This window comes from Panthera onca, chromosome A3, assembly GCF_046562875.1.
Source record: "Panthera onca isolate mPanOnc1 chromosome A3, mPanOnc1 haplotype 2, whole genome shotgun sequence".
In the NCBI taxonomy this organism is placed as follows: domain Eukaryota; kingdom Metazoa; phylum Chordata; class Mammalia; order Carnivora; family Felidae; genus Panthera; species Panthera onca.
Window position 1 is genome coordinate 40,992,188 of NC_138341.1, and position 18,868 is coordinate 41,011,055.

At 37.6% G+C, this 18,868-nt stretch overlaps 1 protein-coding gene across 1 annotated transcript in view; it reads right to left on the bottom strand.

The window, feature by feature from the left end:
* Positions 1–18,868, bottom strand: part of DNAH6 (dynein axonemal heavy chain 6) — a 244,563-nt gene that overhangs the window by 133,027 nt on the left and 92,668 nt on the right. The window contains exons 19-26 of the mRNA XM_078444658.2: positions 13,128–13,340; positions 12,204–12,296; positions 10,656–10,775; positions 8,073–8,253; positions 5,894–5,990; positions 3,316–3,535; positions 1,679–1,843; positions 1,480–1,593 (exon numbers count right to left, since the gene is read on the bottom strand). Coding sequence (XP_078300784.2) covers positions 1,480–1,593; positions 1,679–1,843; positions 3,316–3,535; positions 5,894–5,990; positions 8,073–8,253; positions 10,656–10,775; positions 12,204–12,296; positions 13,128–13,340 — 1,203 coding nt within the window. The remainder of the gene's footprint in view (positions 1–1,479; positions 1,594–1,678; positions 1,844–3,315; positions 3,536–5,893; positions 5,991–8,072; positions 8,254–10,655; positions 10,776–12,203; positions 12,297–13,127; positions 13,341–18,868) is intronic.

Here is an 18,868-nt window from a genome sequence, read left to right on the forward strand (position 1 = left end):
TTTGCCAAAACTAATTTTAAGAATCTATAATTCCATGACCAAACAGGACAACAGTTTAACTTGCTTAATTCCTAGATTCCTAGATGACTTCTATGAAGTACATACTATCTTTACCCTCATTTTATATTAGAGGAAACTAAGTGTCAAAGAGGGTAAGTAACTTGATGGCAGCCACACAGTTATGAGGTGGCAAAAATGAGACTTGAGTAGACATCTGCCTCGCAGAAAGCCTATGCTCTTAACCACCATGTGATAATGTCTCTAGAGAAGACTGTTTTCCCTAAAAATTAAACATGATTAAGGCAGTACTCCTCATTTTCAGGGGTAATTTTTCCTTTGTAAGCAGAAAACCTGAGCATTTAAAATGTTTTTTACTGTTTATTTATTTTTGAGAGAGAAAAAGAGAGAGAGTGTGAGCCAGGGAAGGGCAGAACAAGAGGAAGACACAGAATTGGAAGCAGGCTCCAGGCTCTGAGGTGTCAGCACAGAGCCCGTTGCAGGGCTCAAACTCACAAACCATGAGATCATGACCTGAGCCAAAGTTGGACGCTTAACCAACTGAGCCACACAGGTGCCCCAAGAAAATCTGAGTATTTTAAACAAGCCAATGATTGATTAAATGAGAGCATCTTTGTACAGACTGTGCTCCTAATTCTCACATAAATGGTTCAATCTTTTCTAAGGAGAGTAGTGCCTCTGAAGGCCTTGTACTGCTCTGATGAATTTTCTCACATGCTGACCTTGATCAGGGACCATCTCTACACAGAGGTCAAGGGAACTTTCCATACTGAGTCTTTTCTCTTCTCTGGGGCTGTGTGGCATGACATTCTATGAGGTCCTCAAGAGATAGTGTTCTCTCATCTCAAGAAAGTTGTTTCTTCCCTTTTCTGTTTCAAAGGTAATTAAAAAAAAAGCCACCTTGTTTGGAAGTAGAACTAAATTTGGAATTAAAGATTAGGCATAGCTGTAAAATGGCATTTCCAAACTATAGCTTAAAAATTCTTGTAGAATGGTATTTGGATTCAGTTACTTATTGTTTTATTGATGGCTGCCTAAGGATTCTCTAGAATAGTAGAAAAGCACATCTTGAGCCTAAGAATAGAAATATCACAAATCCTGGAGTTTTCCTGGATTGAATAAAAGCTTCTGTGAGAGTTATCCAAGGCCTAGTAAACACAAAGTCTCCTTAAATCTTGCAAACCATCATAATTCTGAGATTTTCCTCTTAAATTCTTTCATCCAATTTTATAAGTATTCGTATAAATACTACACAAATATTAAGATAGTATCCTTAAGAAAACCTGAACATAAATGGTTTTAGTAAGAACCCCCAAAGCTCTGTAAGTCATGTCAGAGCATTAAAATTTCTGAAATATGTGAATTTGCAGTAACCATGTAAAAACAAAAAAACAAAAGCAAAACGACTGAGACCATCCTGCACAGCAATATGTTCAATGTCACCCTGTTAAAAAATCCTACCTCAAAGTTTACTTCTTCAAAAGCTTCCAGGGCCTCTATATGATTACCACCTTCTCTTTCCAAGCACTCAGTCAAATCACGGCACCACATGATTTGAGAAATGGTCAGAATCACCTACATGGAAACATCTTTCTTAAATGTGTGTTGCGTGTCATCAAAAATGGATTCAGAGATGGAAAATTTAAGGGGTGTAAGTTACTTGAGAAGGGTGGCCAGCAATCACCCAGTCTGTCCTTGGTTTCCCCTGGTAGTCAGCGATGGCGGCTTTGCAAAGGCGACGCAGAGATGTGAACATGGCTTCTTCCACTTTACCAAGCCAATCCTCCACGTTGCCTCGGGCTTTGAGGCCTTTTCCCAAGCTAACCTAGAAGACAATCAGAGCAATGATAACATGTTCAGTGTGGGACTTGTCAGCTATACAACCTCTGTACTTCTATATCAGACCCCAGAAACACCGAAGCCTGACTGCAAATGCTAGAACCTTATATTGATATCCCACTCTACATCTCTCTTTACCCACCTCCTTTTTTTTTTTTTTTTTTTTTTTTTTTTTTTTTTTTTTTTACCTGCTTCCCTTTGGAACCAAATCCTTGGAAAAAAGGAATATACGTGACTATATGGATTCCTCCACTTTCTTTTCCTACTTACTGCCATTTGATTTTTGGCCCCAACTATTCCTCTAAACCTGTTAAGGTGATTAAAGTTACAAATGTTCTTTCAACTTTCAAGTCCAATTGATACTTTTCAGTCCTTCTCATATTTATTTCTTGGACTTCCAATGACCTGATTGCCCTGCTTATCTGGGTCTCTTGGTTCTTCTTCTACCTTCCCTTTAAATTTCATGTTTTCCCTAGATCTTAGCCTTGGTCCTCCCCTTTCTCCTCTTCTGCACTAGTGATGAGCAAATTCTGTTGTAAGAGGGTCAAATCAGGACAAGTAAAATGTTTATAGGCTCTTGCCACTCCCACAGATACATCTCTTGCTCTAACTGGACTGATAACCTTGGCATTTCACTGCACATTTCCTCTGTACAGAATGCCCTCCCTCCCATGTCTCCTCTCCATCTTCCTTGGCTGCCTCTGTGTGTGTGTGTGTGTGTGTGTGTGTGTGTGTGTGTGTGTGTGTGTTTGTGTGTGTGTGTGTGTGTGTGTGTGTGAGAGAGAGAGAGAGAGAGAGAGAAAGAGAGAGGGAAGGAAGGAGAGGGAGAGGGAGAGAGGGAGAGAAAGAGATTTATTCTTCTCTGTGAAGTCATGTGTTTCTCCACAGTTTGTTAATGCATTCACTTGCTCAGTGTTTACTGTATGCCAGGCACTGTGTGGTGTCCTAGAGAAATGACAACTAACACTTTCATAGCACCCACTGGGTACAGTTCTAAGTAATTTACATATAATACTACTAAAAATCCTCAGCATCTCATTAATCAGGCACTATTGCTATTCCTCGGTTTATAGGTGAGGTTAAAGGATAGGACTTGAGTCCAGGTGGCCTGGCAGTAGAACAGGTACTCTTAACCAGTACACTCTCCTGCCTCTTCTGGAGAGGTGAGTAAGACAGGGCTCCAGTCATCTCCACTCTGTTCCCAAAAACAAAGCACATGCCTCTGTTACTGCACTTACTGTGGTGCTTTTCAATCATTTGTTTGACGCTGTCTCCGCTAGAGCTCTTTGCGGGCAAGAATTTCATCTTGGTTATCTTTGAAACTGCTAAGCCTGCACAGTACAAGTACACAGTGGCACTTGATGAATGCTTAGAGGGACTGAAGAGTAAACTTTTACCCCCAATCCCAGAAGGGTAACAAAGTTTCCCTATAAAGAATTATAAACAAAAGCACCTCACCCGTTCTCCTTCTGGTGATAGCATTGCTAAAATATCATTAGTGTAAATCTTTTCTGGCTCTCCTTCCATACCAGGAATTTTTCCTTCAGTAGGAGGCATGAGAGCAAATTCGAGCTTTGAAATGGCGTCAAAGCATTTCCTTAAGTGTGGCTGCACAGCTTGGGGATTTCGTGTCTGGGCCAGAATCTCCAGAAGTTCATCGTTCGACAAGAAGTAAAATCTGGATTAAAGAAAATACTTAAAATATAACTTGGAAGTCAAAGGAAAGCCTTACATACACATGAAAGATAAATCCCCTAGCCATATCTCTTCTCCAGTTACTGATTTCCTGAACCTCAAACCTACTGGTCCTGGGTTTCTGGGAGACCACATGTCTCTAAATACAATTGTTATGAAGACTAGTGTGGATGCATCTCAGACATCTAGAATCAGTGCCTGATACATACAAGATAGATATTTTTCATGAAATTGTAAAAAAATGTTAGTTCTTGCTATGACACTGATTTGTTCTACAGTGAAAATATATTATTCATTTTCCCTAGAATATAGCCTAGTGCCTTACACCTACCTGCTTTCAATACCTAATGTGTTGGATGAATGGATGGATGGATGGATGGATGGATGGATGGATGGATGGGCAAATGGATGTGTGGTTATAGGAGTTTTATTTAGTTCTGTGAACATCCACATGTGGGCCATGCCAGTGTGATTCTGCATGAGATTTTCTTAAATCTTGCCCACCAGGACCATTTAGAGGCACGAATAGACTGTAGGAGGAGAAGGGGCATACTTGGACACCCAGGGATGAGGGAGAGGAATGAGGGCCTGGCCAGAGAAGACATTTTACTTCTGGAGTGGAGGAGGCTGCCTATAAGAGATCCCTTGGGATTGGAGGGAATGGAAAAGAGCCCATGGAAGGCCCCATGTGGGAAAGAGGGGACCAGATATTCACCAGCCCACTCAGAATTCTCTGCTGCTTTGACTCTCTTCTCCTCTGTGTCCCAAACCTGGAGACTTCAGAAATCTAAGAGGGAATGGGAGGGTTGATCACCACATATTCTCACCATCACTAAAGCCTTCAGAACTGCCACAGTTTTGGGTAGGGAATAGGGAAGCTTTCACTTTAAAAGAAGTACAGTTTTATTATTAAAGATCATTCATTTGTAACAAGAGGTTTTGTTTGCTTGGTTGCATTATTATCTGAGAATGACTAGAAAATTCATGAGGTCTGCTCAAGACTTTGTCCAGGGGCAGGAAGAAACTAGCCACCAGCAGGGAATGCAAAGGCAGTTATTAGTTTGAAATAAAGATGCTTTTGATTGGGCTTTTATCAGTTCTCCTTCTTTACCATACAGTAATAATTAATTTGTGCCCATGCCTTTTTTTTCAACTAATGATAACTATAAACATTGGGCCATGAGCCATGTGAGATCAGGAACAGTATTGTATTCATCTTGTGTCCCTAGGACCTAACTTGGGATGCAGCTCATAGTAAGTCTTTATTAAGGCCCACAGGGTAAAATCAACACCACATAGAGCCTTCTGACATAATATACATGTTGCAGACCTAGTTCATGCAGTTCTAAGCAAAAGAACAAATAAAACCTGATGCTTTTTGGTGTTCAATATTATCACAGGTAAATTTGTTTCTGTGGTTTTTGTTTGTTTTTTTAGATATCAAATGTAGTGTATGGACATCCTCTGGCTTTGGGAGATTCAAGTTGGGAACCACTGATCTTCTGGATCTTGGATTTCTCACATACACACATACTCTGTCCTGGTACCCAACAACAAACCCTCTCAACCAAGTAACCCAGAGAAGCACCTAGCCTTGGCTGCCATAGTACTTGTCCTAGGACAGACCTTAAATGGCCATTTCCTTAACAACTAACAGGAAAATATCATGAAAGATAAACCATTTTGTCAATGTCCTCTGTGTTACAGTACAGTGTGCCCTAATAACTGAAGTTGGCTACCATCAAGTAGTTTATTCTGGTGTTATATAGGTATATTATAATAGTTTATTTATATGACTATTCACCTGTTGACCATGAGCCCCATTGGGGCAGGGATCCAGCATTTTCTTCTTTGTATCTTTAGCACTTTAACATTTGGTATGCTTTTGTAATAAAGAGATGAGTAAACAATTTAATTTGGAGTTTGTGAAATGACCTCTTGGAAAGCTTTTCCAGTGACACTCTTAGGGCACTGATTAATCCAAAGAAACCTGCTCAGGCAACACAGGGTTCTCTGACTTTTTGCGTGCACATCTGTGGACATGCACACACAGGCAGGCACATACATGCACACCCAACAATGGAACGATGCTGAGACCAAGAATCCCTCCAGCACCTTTACCTCCTTTACCAAAAACTGTATCCTCAAGATTTATGCTCCCCAATCAACATGCCAGCTGGATCACCATTATCACACATCTTTCTTGTTTCTTGCTCTGGTTCTCTGATGTTATGGGAACATCACCTGGTTTTGATGTTATGATTTGTTTTTAAGTATGTCCTTTTAAATTTATGAATAGTCTTCACTACTAAAACTATCATAAGTTACTTTATAAACTTACCTTGGAAAGATAACTCTTTTTGATTCTAAATATGCCTCTAGACACTTTTGAATTTGGTCAAGTAATGCATTATTATTTTGAAAAGTCTCCAGAAGTCCTGTTTATTAGGGGGAGAGGGGAAGGAAAAAGGTACTGGTAAAACTGTGTTAAAAAAATAGAAAATATAGTTTTAATTGGAAGTAAAATATGATATTAACATTCTTTAAAGCTTTGGTTTTATTTGATAAAAATGGTAAAAAAAATTAAATTTGGGGGGTTGGCTAAGAATGTTAACTATTACTTTTAATAACATTATTTCATATTAGTCTTAATATTTACCACAGACGAACAAGTATTCAACCTGAAACATTGTTTTAGCTGGCGCACCCCCCCCACTTGGGGGTGGGGCTAGGAGTGCACGAACCATTGTGCCTGCTGAGTGCGTGCTCACCTTAGGGACTTGGCCTTTGTTCTTCTCTCTGCCTTTAATAACTCTCCCGTAGTCACAAAGGTGTCTCATTCCCTCATGCCTCCTGCTTTCTGCCTAAAAGCCACTTTATCAAAAAAAGTCTTCCATGTCTCTCTCTCTCTCTCTCTCACACACACACACACACACACACACACACACATGGCAGCCCCCAGCTATTCTCTAGCCCCCCTCTTTATGCTGCTGAATTTTTCTTCACAGCTTTATCATAATGTGAAATGACAAATATAGGTCCACACTTTTTCATCTGAAATCCCTAGGACCAGAGGTATTTTGGAATCATGTATTTTTTCAATTTAATTAAAAAAAATTTTTTAATTTAAAAATTTTTAAATTTAATTTTAATTTTTAATTTTTTTAATTTAATTTTTTTGATTTTAATTTAACTTGTTATGGAACAAGTCCAGTAGAGACTGGGGCAACGCTCTATTTTCAAACACTTGACTATTTTGCAGCAAAAGGTTTGAATATGCATGTGGTAGGAAGAATAAAGTTATGGCCATGTCCTAATCCCCACAACCTGAGAATACATTAGTCCATATGGAAAAAGGAAGTTGGTAGATGTGAGCAGTGATCACGGGAAGGGAGATTATCTTGGATCATCTAGTGGGCCCAATGTAATGACAGGGGTCCTTATAGGAGGGAGGCAGAAGGGTCAGAGACAGAGGAGAAGTGAAGACAGAAGCAGAGGTTGGAGGGAGTTGCTGACTAGAAGGTGACTAAAAGCCAAGGAGCGTGGGTGATCTTTAGAGACCCAAAGTTTAAAAGTTTTCAATTCTATCACACCATATAGTTTTTCCTTTCTGTTTCTGTTTTATGTAAGAGTCTTTGGGCAAAGAGCATAGCCCAGCAGACTGCCTCTGCTTGACAGGGAAGCTGTCTGGAGGTATTCACCAGGAAAGGTCATATGCTGCCATTTGTAGAACAACAAGCAAGCTTGCTGAGGCTTTGATAAAGTTCAATAACCATGTGTGTGCACGTACTAATGCTTTGATTCCATATCCCTAAAAATAGACCTTATTAAATAACATTTCAATCTCGAGATTTAGAATTATAATTTATGGTAATATTTTTAAATATATATTTTTAAATATTTTAGAGGCAGAGAGCACAAGTGGGGCAGAGGGGCAGAGGAAGAGAGGGAATCTGAAGCAGGCTCCATTCTCAGCATGGAGCCTGATGCGGACTTGGTCCCACGACCCTGGGATCAGAAATGAGCCGAAATCAAGAGCTGGACACTCAACCGACTGAGCTATCCAGGTGCCCCAATTTTTAAATATTTTAATGAATTAATGAAAAATAAGATGTGGAAAGTTTTCCAGTCATACGTCTATGAGAGCTTTAGCAGAATGGGTCAACGGAATGTGAATATATGTCTTGTAGTCAAATTGTGACATGTAAGCATCATTGATACTCTGTGGCAGCATCCCCAAATTATAAAAGCAGCAAAAAAAAAAAAATCAGATTCTTGGGTGCCAAAACTATGAACTAAGCTGAGAGGTAATAATAACAATGATAACAAGAACGATAACAAAAACAACAACAACAGTGTTCAATTCACATCGTTCAATAAGAGTATCAAATATTCCTGGTCACTAATACTGACAAGAATCAAGGATTGAGTGTACCACATATTGTTAGAGCCTTATAGGCGTTAAACAGTTTAGATGCCTGTAAAGTCTTTTTGTGTGTTTTTGAAATTGTGTTTTATACCTGGTTGAGTAGCGGCTCGAAGAGCATTAGGCAACCGGTTCACCTTCCTCATGATTTCCTTCCATGACTTATCCACTTGAAGGAACATCTTAGCCTCGGCAGGCAATTGCCTCTGAATATCTGGAGCATTAAAAATACTTTCTAGGTAGAGCCAGTTTCGCTGACAGTTCAGCCACTCTTCCTAGGAGAAAAATATGAGCATTATCAATTTTTAATCCTGAATTAAAAACACAGTTACATTAAAAATAATTACATGGGGACTCACTATATCTTTCACTGGGGGAGCTTCACACAGTTTCTTTGAGATGGAAACTCCTTAAAAGGTCCAAGACTCACTGCAGCCTAATTTCTACCCCTCTTCTACTGAGTAGAGTTATAAGGAATCTACTGTACGTTAATCAGAAGGGACCCAGAGAAAGAGGATTAAAATGCTCAGAGCAGACAGTCTCAGGGGAAGCAAGATGCTAAAAGAAATATGAAGGGTTGGGAAGTGTTATTAAGTGACTATTTCCAAATATAGACAAGGCTCTCCAAAAAAAGGTGTTTTTTATTTTTGCCTCAATTGTCTCTATATTCTTCCCTCTCTTCCTTTTTAAAAAAGAAACAGGATTTATTTTCTTCAATCACAAGAGTAAAATCTGCTTGTGACAGAGCATGTGGCAAACCCAGAGGACTGGAGGAAGAAGAAAATCACCCATTGCTTCTCCCCTTGGAGAAGCATGGTTAATAAAAGAAACCAGAACTGCAGTGTTGGGGTTGTAGATCTCATGGTCTCCTATGCCTCCTGCCATTGCATGCATAGGCTCAACATCTGTGAAAGAGTTTCTCACTTCTCACTGCAGATTTGGGGGTTATGCCTAAAGCCTAGTGTCCCCCTGATTTATCGCAGGTCTCATACTTTCTACATAGTTAATTCTGGCTTGGCTCAGCCATCAGTAGAGGCCAAACAGGGGTCAGATTGTAAAGTGTTCATCCAAGAGGGTGGATTCCTGAAAAAGATCTCTATGAATCAAAATTGGAACAAATTATCGTTTCCTACTTAGTGTGTTATTTCACAGATAACTTTTCATATTAGAATATATAGAAGCTTAAATATAATTAAATCAAGCTAAAAATCTTTAGTCTAAGAGAGAGATTGGATGGGAACAAAGATCAGTATAAGTGGGTTCTTTGTTTCACTGTGGGATAATCTGAAGTAGAATCAAATAAAAGGGAAGGGTGTACCACAAGGAAGGGTACCAAGGAGACTTCAAGCAACAGTGCATGTTTTTCCAGTAAATGTGAAGTTGATGCAGCACTGTGAGAAGCTGTTTAAAAGCTGTGAATGCCTGCAGCTTATAAACCAAGGTGCTCCCTGCCTGAGCTTAATTCTGCTGCCAGAAAAGGTCTAAGCCAGTTAATAAGTGACCAAAGCCCCCTGCCATTTTGGGATGGAAACTGGTTGAGGAGGGAAAAATCTTTTATTGGAGTATATGCATAGGCAGATTGCTCTGTCTTAGAGGTGCTAAGTCTTCAAATTGACACAAAGACCCTTTCTTTCCAATCATTTAGGTTATAAGTATCAGCTTGTCCATCCGAGCCACTAGCTGAAGTACTTAGGGAGGGGAAGAGGGTGGTACATGGGCAATGACAGTAGGGAAACACAAGGGCTCATGTTCTTAGAGTGAACAACTCCTGGAGCCTCTCTGTTTTTTTGAACTTTGAATTCTGAAACCATTGGTGGCAGGATTCAGTCATGCTGTGTTCTCACATGTGACAACACATGCTTATTGAGTCATTTTAAGAGCTGAATGATTTCAAAAGCCCGGGTCTTTTGACTGGGGCAGTGGTCACTTTAAAACACACAGACACACACACAATTTTTTTAATCTTAAGATTTAACTAATACCCAAAATGCTATCTTGAATCATGATACCCATCAGTACTTGACCCCATCTAGACCGGCATCTAGAACTCCATTGTAAGGTCTTTTCAGGCATGTGGTAGGTTGCTGTGAAAACTTTAAACGTAAACTTCACACCACACTGTCAGTTTTTGTTTCACTGAAACTATAGACTTACAAATAAACAAAAAACGTGGGGAACATGTAGGAGCTGAGGATGAATCCAGCTAACAGCCAGCAAGAAACTAAAGCCCTTAGTTCCAGAGTTGCAAAGAAATGATTTCTGCTAACAACCTGAGTGAGCTTGGAAGGGAACCCTCCCTGAGCTGAACTTCTGATGTGAATCGAGTCCTGGCCCACATCTTGATTGAACGTTTGAGACCCTAAGTAGGAGACCCGGTTTAAGCCACATCTGAACTCCTTACCCACAGAAACTGTGGGCTAATAAATGTACACTGTTTCATACCATCAAGTTTGTGGTATTCTGTTTCATGGCAAAAATAACTAATACAAGGAGATGGCATAATCATCTAAAGAAGAGCTTAATATATTGGCATTTTCCTTACATTCTGAACATAATAAAATATTGACAATTAAATCTTGTATCTAAACTACATAATATTTAAGTGATTGAAATGACTTCTAAGGTTCTGTGGCTCTCCAATTTTCTGAGTGCATGAATTGAAATTGTCCTCACTTACCAGTGTTTGATTAAATAAAGCAAGTTGCTTCTGCCAGTCATCCACTCGAGTTTTCAGTGGACCAACGTAACGTGATGAGGCAATGGTTGCAATATTGATGGTGCTGTCATCAAGAAGGACCTTTAAAGAAAGACGAAAACATGCAACATCATGTGTTTGTGCTCTCAATGATAATACAGATATTTAATCCCAAGAGTCCACTTAGAAGCTTTTTGAATAAATAGCTTAGTAGCACCTACTGTTTCCTACCCATCCACTTCCCTTCCTTATCCACTTTACCATGATATTCTCTCAAAAGTCACCGAGAAGAGAACTTTTGATTGCCAAATCTTAGCCGTTTCTGTAATTATTAATGGCACATGTTTCTGTTTGGCTCAATACTCTTTTCCTCACTTCCCCTACTTTTAGGTATCTGGTATCTTCTTTATACCATTTGGTCATGCAGGCTTTTATTTCTCAAAGTACTCAAAACTTGCAAAATAAGCTGTCTCCTCTACCAATGAAACATCACTTTCTCTCAATTATCTTGAGGAAGAGGGAAACTAGCTCAGAATGACTACGAACAGTGTTCCCTCTACCTTCTTCCCCTACTTCCCCCACCTTACACTACAGCAACCCTCACAAGACATGTGCATTCAAAAAATGTGTCTGTGAATCTAAAGGCTTTTAATTGCTCTTTTTAAGTTGTGAATTTCTTGAGAACAGAAGTGACACCACCTAGCACCACTTGGCCTCATCCTGCCTGATTTTCATCTTGGGTCTGCTCTGCCATCCACTGCCCAGAGTGACATCTGGCCTTACTCTTCCAACCTACACCCAGCAAAGCCATTGCATCCCTAGTTCTGACCTGGGTACACCCTAATGGGCCAGGGCTTTGCTTTCTATATTTAGGCCATAAGACACAGATCCTTTGGTTAAACAAAGGTGCCCTTGGATTTTAAGTCATTAAGAATATTCCAAAAACATGGATTAGATTTATTTTCTTTTGTTATTCATAGAGTATGGTCATCTATTTCCCATCTCAAAAAAATTCAAGTGAACCTAGTTTCCTAGTGTGCTATGAATCTGAAATGCTTGTTCATGTTTTGTTTTGTTTTGTTTTGTTCTGTTTTTTTGCCTCATTTAAATGGTTTGAAATGCCCTTCATTCTCATCTATGTCTGTCAAATCCCATTTACTCTTTCAAGTCCAGCATGTCTTGGCTGGTCTAGGAAGGGTTCTCTGATCACTTCAGCCATAAATTATCTCTGGCTTTTCTAAATTCCTCAACAGTTAACTGCAGGATCATAATTCACACACACACACACACACACACACACACACACACACACGACATATATATATGCCATATTTATTGCTTTGCTAGATACTTCATGTACAAGCATTCATGTCATTTATTCATATTCATATTTTGCCTTTCCAAATAGATTTTTTCTTATTTAGTAACTCTCATATTTCATTTCTCCATCATAACCTCCTACAGAAGATTCAGGGGTAGGTCTGACTTAAAAAGTCTTTACCACAGGTTTTTAATAACTCAGTTACCCACCTGTATGTCATCTGTGCCGCCCAGGATAAACACATCTTTGGAGTCACGGTGAGGGAGAACGACAAATTCAGTTGTTTTCCAAGAATCTTCCACCTTAGAAATAATTCAAATCTTAGAATACCTAAATTCATTTGTGTTTAAGCGCTCAATAAATGTATGTAGAATGAAATAAATGAAGATGGGCATTGAGGAGGGCACCTGTTGGGATGAGCACTGGGTGTTGTATGGAAACCAATATAACAATAAATTATATTTAATAAAAAAAAGAAATAAGTGAAAAATCCATAATTATCCCATTCTCCTCCTGACTGCCTTTAAAACTCAATATTTTCTTCTTGGTTAAAGCATACTGATAAGCTAAATTTTGTTGACAAACATTAATACCTAAGAATAACTTGTGATACCTTAATGTGTATCCTTACCACTTTATGCTTTAATATAAGGGAAATATCAAAAAACTATAAGGAAAATATTTTTTTACACAGATGATTTGTAGGTATGTGTGTATTTTTAGGATAAGGAGGTAAGTAGCCTAAGTAGGGAAGTTTCTTCAATGTCTTTTGTAGCATTTCACAGTTTTGGCTTGTTTTTTTTTTTTAGTAGTTTGAAAGATAATGTATTTTGCTATAAAAGATCTTCCTTGGTATGTGGTTTTTTAAATAAGCATGCCAATTTCAAACCTCGTTGTTAACAAGTTCCTATTGGGCTTGAAGCTAAGTAGAAAGAGGATATTGATAAAAGTGCTGATGATAATGATAATGATAATAAATGTAGGGAAAGAACAGAAAGATGGCTGATAATGAGAGGGTGAAAGCTGCAGAGTTGAAAAATCCATCTAGATGAATCAAAAGTTGGTGATCTTCATGCTGAATATGAAAACCTTTATATTCCCTGATCTTGAGAATATATATTTTTCAGGTTTACCTTTTTAAGAATTATTTCTAAGGCAGCTTCTCCAGAAGCCTGTCCAGAAATGTCCTGGATTTCTTGGCCAAAATCGAAAACATGCAACTCAGAGAGCTTCTCCAAGGTTAATGGAATGTCAAGGTCCACTAGGGTGGCGTCAACTGTTTGTTCAATAGCTGCCCAATGTCTTGGCTTCAAAGTTGGATTCCTCAAGTCAATGATAACTGGAAGCTGGAAAGCAAACACTCTCAAAGGCACCTTGCTTTTTATCTTAAAAACATAGCTCAAGGCTTCTGGTTTTATTTCAGGAATGTAGAGAATTGGAATGAACACTACTTACACTCTTACAAAAAGAAATATCTGGACAAATGAAAAATTAATGGCTTCTATCGAGCCCACCAAAAAATTAAGGTTGCAGGGCAACCAACAAACTCAAAATTTGGGGAGAGACTGGTTTCTCTACAGCAAAAAAACAGGACCTGAGAATTTGCTTACCAAGGACAGATGCCTTGGGTTGTCATTTAAGCTAGTAAGAAGATTCAGCTAAATTTTACAAATAAATTGCTAAAGAGTGAGCGTAGGGTAGCATGAGAGTGTGAAGTCCCTGGGGGCTACAAATATAGAGGTGTTCACAGGGAAGAGTGGGGAGAATCCTAAGAATGCCTACCTGATGGTACTGGCTGGGGAAGGAAAATAACAGCTACTATTAATAACTCTAACCAACCCATTTCTCCTAGTTTCTTTATGGAACAAAAGACTTAATGTCAGGGAAGTGAGCAACAAACACTGTCATTTTAAACACTGGTAATAACCCATTGTAGATTTCTGTATATAACTGGAGAAACAGAACTGGAAAAATAAAAGCTCTACTCATGGGGAATAGAAAGAAATACATTCTAGGCTCATTACTACAGCTAGAGGAGGGGCAGGAACACCTGTGAAGGTCAGAAGTCTAAGCACAAGGGACTTAGTGCCTTGCTAAGATAGAGGCTTAATCAGCACATGAGGGAATGCCCCTCCTCATCTCTCCCATCAGGCTAACAAATATTGAATAAAAATAACAGTCCAATACAGACTGGTTAGCTGTAAAATACAGATTTTCTCTGGGGACAATAAAAAGGGAGGACCCAAGGTCACAGAGAAACAAAAGTTGAAAAAATAATCTTTGGCAAACCATAAACACAAGTTATCAAAAGAATAATTTGAAGGCTGTAATAGACTAAGGGTAACCATAGCAACATCAAACCTCAAATCCAGCCCAACTCCTTACTATATTTAAGATAGCATGCCATACAAAAAGCCAAGTAGAAGGAAAGACATAAAAATTATTTACTCTAGTATCTACTGTACCATATAAGATGTTTGCCTTTCAGTAAAAAATGTAAGAACTGTATAAAAAGTGAAGATAAACATACATTTAAGAGACAAAGGAAATAGAAAGATAGAATACACACAATGTTGAAATTAATAGAGAATTCAAAATAACTGTAATTAATATGTTAATGGCTCTAATGGAAAAAGTAGGCAACATACAAGATCAGATGGGAAATGTCAATAGGAAGGGTGAAGCTATAATTACAAATTAAATAAATGTTAGAATTGAAAAAGGCAGCAAGAGAGACAAAGAATGCCTTTGTTGAGCTTGACACAGCCAAGGAATCAGTGAACTGGAAGATAAGTGAGTAGAAATTCCCCAAACTGGCACATGAGAAAAAATAGTGAAAACAAAAGAAACCCAAGCAACCAAAAACAAAAACCAAAACCACAGAACAGAACAGAACATCCAAGAGCTATAGGACAGCAATCAAGTGGTCTAAAATATGCAATAGAAATCCCAAAGAAAAAATAATGGCCGCATTTTTTTTTTCCAAAATTAAAGACAGACACCAAACCACAGATCCAAGAAACTCAGAGAATGCTAAGCAGGATAAATGCAAATGGTAAACAACGACAACAACACATACCTGGGCATATCACATTATACACTGACAAAAACTAAGAAAACAAGATCATCTTGAAGGCAGTCCAACCAAAAAATACATATTATCTACAGAAGAACGGGGACAAGAACTAGAGCAGATTTCTTGTCAGAAACCATGCAAGCAAGAAAGCAATGAAAGGATACTTTTAAATTGCTGAAAGAAAAAACAAAACCTGTTGACTTAGAATTATATATCCAGTTAAATTATCATTCAAAATAAAGGATAAAGACTTTTTCAAAATGGAAATTTAGGGAATTCATTGTTAGCATACCTACTCAATAAGAAATATTAAAGGAAGTTCTTCAGGCAGAATGAATATGCTATGAATCAGAATCTTAGATCCATACAAAGAAATGAAGAACACTGGAAATGGAATAGAGGCAAAATTAATTTCATTTTGTTTCCTATTTTTATTGTCCTGAAAGATGATGATATAAAATAAATTAGCAGCAATATATCATGCTTACAGTACATGTAAAGGTAAAAGTACAAAAAAAAAATGAAAATGATGGGGTACATCAAAGGGACACAGAAGTCAACTGAGAGAATCTTGATGGCCAAAGTGGTAATGATTTAAGCAAACAATAAAAATGTAGTATTGCATTATATATTTATTATATTATTATATTTATTATAATCTAATAAAATATATATCCACAAGTTCATATTGACACAAATAAACAACTGAATGAATGGACGGATTAGTTGGCAGACAGATAGATAAGCAGAGAGAGAACAGACAAATCTATATAGAAGATACAAATGACCAACATCAACAATGAAAAAGACATCACTTCTGATCCCACATACTTTTAAAGGATAATAAAGAAATACCATGATCAACTCTATGTCTATATATACAAAAATACACTATAAAATCCCTCAAGAAAAAAAAAGATAACCCAAATAATTCAATATATATCAAGGAATTCAATTTCTAGTTCAAATCCTCCCAATAAAGAAAATTTAATGCTGCAATGGCTTCCCTGGTGAATTGTGCTAAAAATTTAAAGAAGAAATAATGTTAATTCTACACCATCTCCTCCAGAACACAGAAGAGGAAGACACACTTCCCAATTCATTTTAATGTACAAAAATCTCCTAAAATTAAAAAGTGAATTTAGTAAGTTCACAGGATATAAGATCAGTATACAAAGGTCAATAGTATTCCTATATAGCAGCAATGAACAATTGAAATTTGAAATTAAAAACAATATTATTCAGGATAACATTAATACTTAGTTATAAATCTAATAAAATACATGCAGAATCTATGTATTGAAACTACAAAACTTCAATGAAAAAAATAAAAGAAGACAACTAAATGAAGAGATACGCTGGTAATAGATTGGAAAATTCACTCTGGTTAAGAAGTCAGTTCTCTTCAAATTGATCTATAGATTCAACACAATCCTTCAAAACTTGCCAACAATTTTTTATACATATCAACAACCTAATTCTAAGATTTATATGGAAAGGTAAAGGAATTAGAATAGACAAAACAGTTACGAAAAAAAGAACAAATTTGGAGGACTTATGCCTACCTGATTTCAAGACTTACTAAGTATAGTCATCAAGACAGTGTAGTACCAGAGAAAGAATAGACTCAGAACAACAAAACAGAATGGAACCCAGAAACAGACTAAAAAATATTGCCAGCTGACTTTTCGCAAAGGTGCAAGGACGGTTCAATGGAAAAGGATGGTCTTTTCAAATAATGGTCCTGGATCAAATGGATATCGATATATAAAGAATGTAAACCTTGACATGTATGTCATATTTTATGCAATATAACTCAAAATAAATCATAAACTTTAATGTAAAAAAAAGCGTAAAACTACAAAACTTCTAGAGGAAAATACAGGAGAAAATCTGTGTGACCCTTAAGTTTGGCAAAACATTTTTAGGTACTATACTAAAAAGATAATCCGTAAAAGCAAAACATATAAATTGAATTTTATTCGGGTTAACACAGTCTGTGCTCTGAAAGTCACTGGCATCACTTCTCGGCCTTTTGGCTAAGATCAAGTGAAAGTCACTGGCAAGGGACTAAAGAGACAAGCTGCTGAGTGGGAAAAAATATTTTCAAGTTATATATTTGAAGAAGGACTTTGATCCAGATTAGGTAAAGAGCTCTTAAAACACAGTAATAACAAAACAAGCAACTAAATTAAAAATTGGGCAAAGAGCCAAACACATATTTCAGCAAGGAAGATAAAAGGATGGAGGAGAAGCATTAAAAAAAAGATGCTCCACATCATTAGTCACTAGCAAAATGCAGGGTGACCACTGTGAGCTATTCTATACATTTACCGGAGTGACTAAAATGAAAACCAAGCCACACCACACAAAGCCCTCCCCAATGAGAACAAGTGCTGGGAGGCTGAGGAACAGCTAGAATTCTCACACGCTGCTTGTGGGAAGGCAAATCGTTACCTTTGAAATACAACTAGGGGAATTTCTTATAAACATATACGTACACATACTTACCATGCCACCTAGTAATCTCACTCCTAGTTATCTACCCCACTGAAGCAAAACCTCATGTCCACTCAAAAAGCTATACATCACTGTGTATAGTAGCTTATTAATAATCGCTTTAAAACTGGTCATAACCCACATGTCTTTCAATGGGTGAATAGATAAACCGATGGCAATAATACTACTCAGCAATAAAAATAAACTGTTGATTCACGTAACAACATGAAAGAATCCTTTTTTTAGATATTCTAATTCACAGAGATTGTACAGCTATCACCACTATCTAACTTTAGAACTACCACTATTAACCACCTATCACTATCTTATCACCCCAAAAGGAAACCCCATACCCATTAACTCTCACCACCCACTTCTGCTTCTCCATAGTCCCCAGTAACCACGAATCTACTTTCTCTTATCTATGGATTTCTCTATTCTGAACATTTCCTATCTATGACACCATATGCTATGTAGTCTTTTTGTGACTGGCTTTTTTCACTTAGTATAATGTTTTCAGGGTCATCTATACTGTAGCAGGTATCAGTACTTCATTCCTTTTTATTACTGAATAACATTCCATTGTATGGATATATTACATTTTGTTGATTGAGTCATTAGTTGAAGACTTTTGCGTTATTCTCACTTTTAGCTATGATGAATAATGCCTCTAAGAACATTCACATGCACATGTTTGTGTAAATATATGTTTTCAATTCTCTTAGATACATGCTTAGAAATGGAATTACTTTTGAGAAACTGCCAAACTGTTTTCCAAAGAAGCGGTACCAGTTTCTAATTCCACCAGCAACATGTAAGGGTTCGAATTGCTCCAGATCCTCACCAACACTTATTATATAATCTATCCTTTCGATGATAGCTATTCTAGTGGGTATGGACTGGTATCTCATTGTAACTTTGATTTGCATTTCCCTGATGGCTAATGATATTCAGCATCTTTTCATGTATCTTCTTCAGGGACCTGTCTATTCAAATCCTTTGCCCATTTTAAAGGGTTATTTCTCCTTTTATTTTTGAATTATAAGAGTGTGTTACATATTCTGAAGATAAGTACCTAGATGCATTTTAAATGCATTTTTCTAAGTGAACACTGACAGACCCAAAGGCTGTATATTGTATTATTCCTTTTAAAATTCCATTTATAAAATGAAGAACTTTAGAAACAGGTCAGTGGTTGCCTAAGACTGGGATGTTCAGAAAACAGGTCAGTGGTTGCCTAAGACTGGGATGGATGGAGGGGCTGATGACAAAGAACATCAGATGGGAAATTGGGGGGTA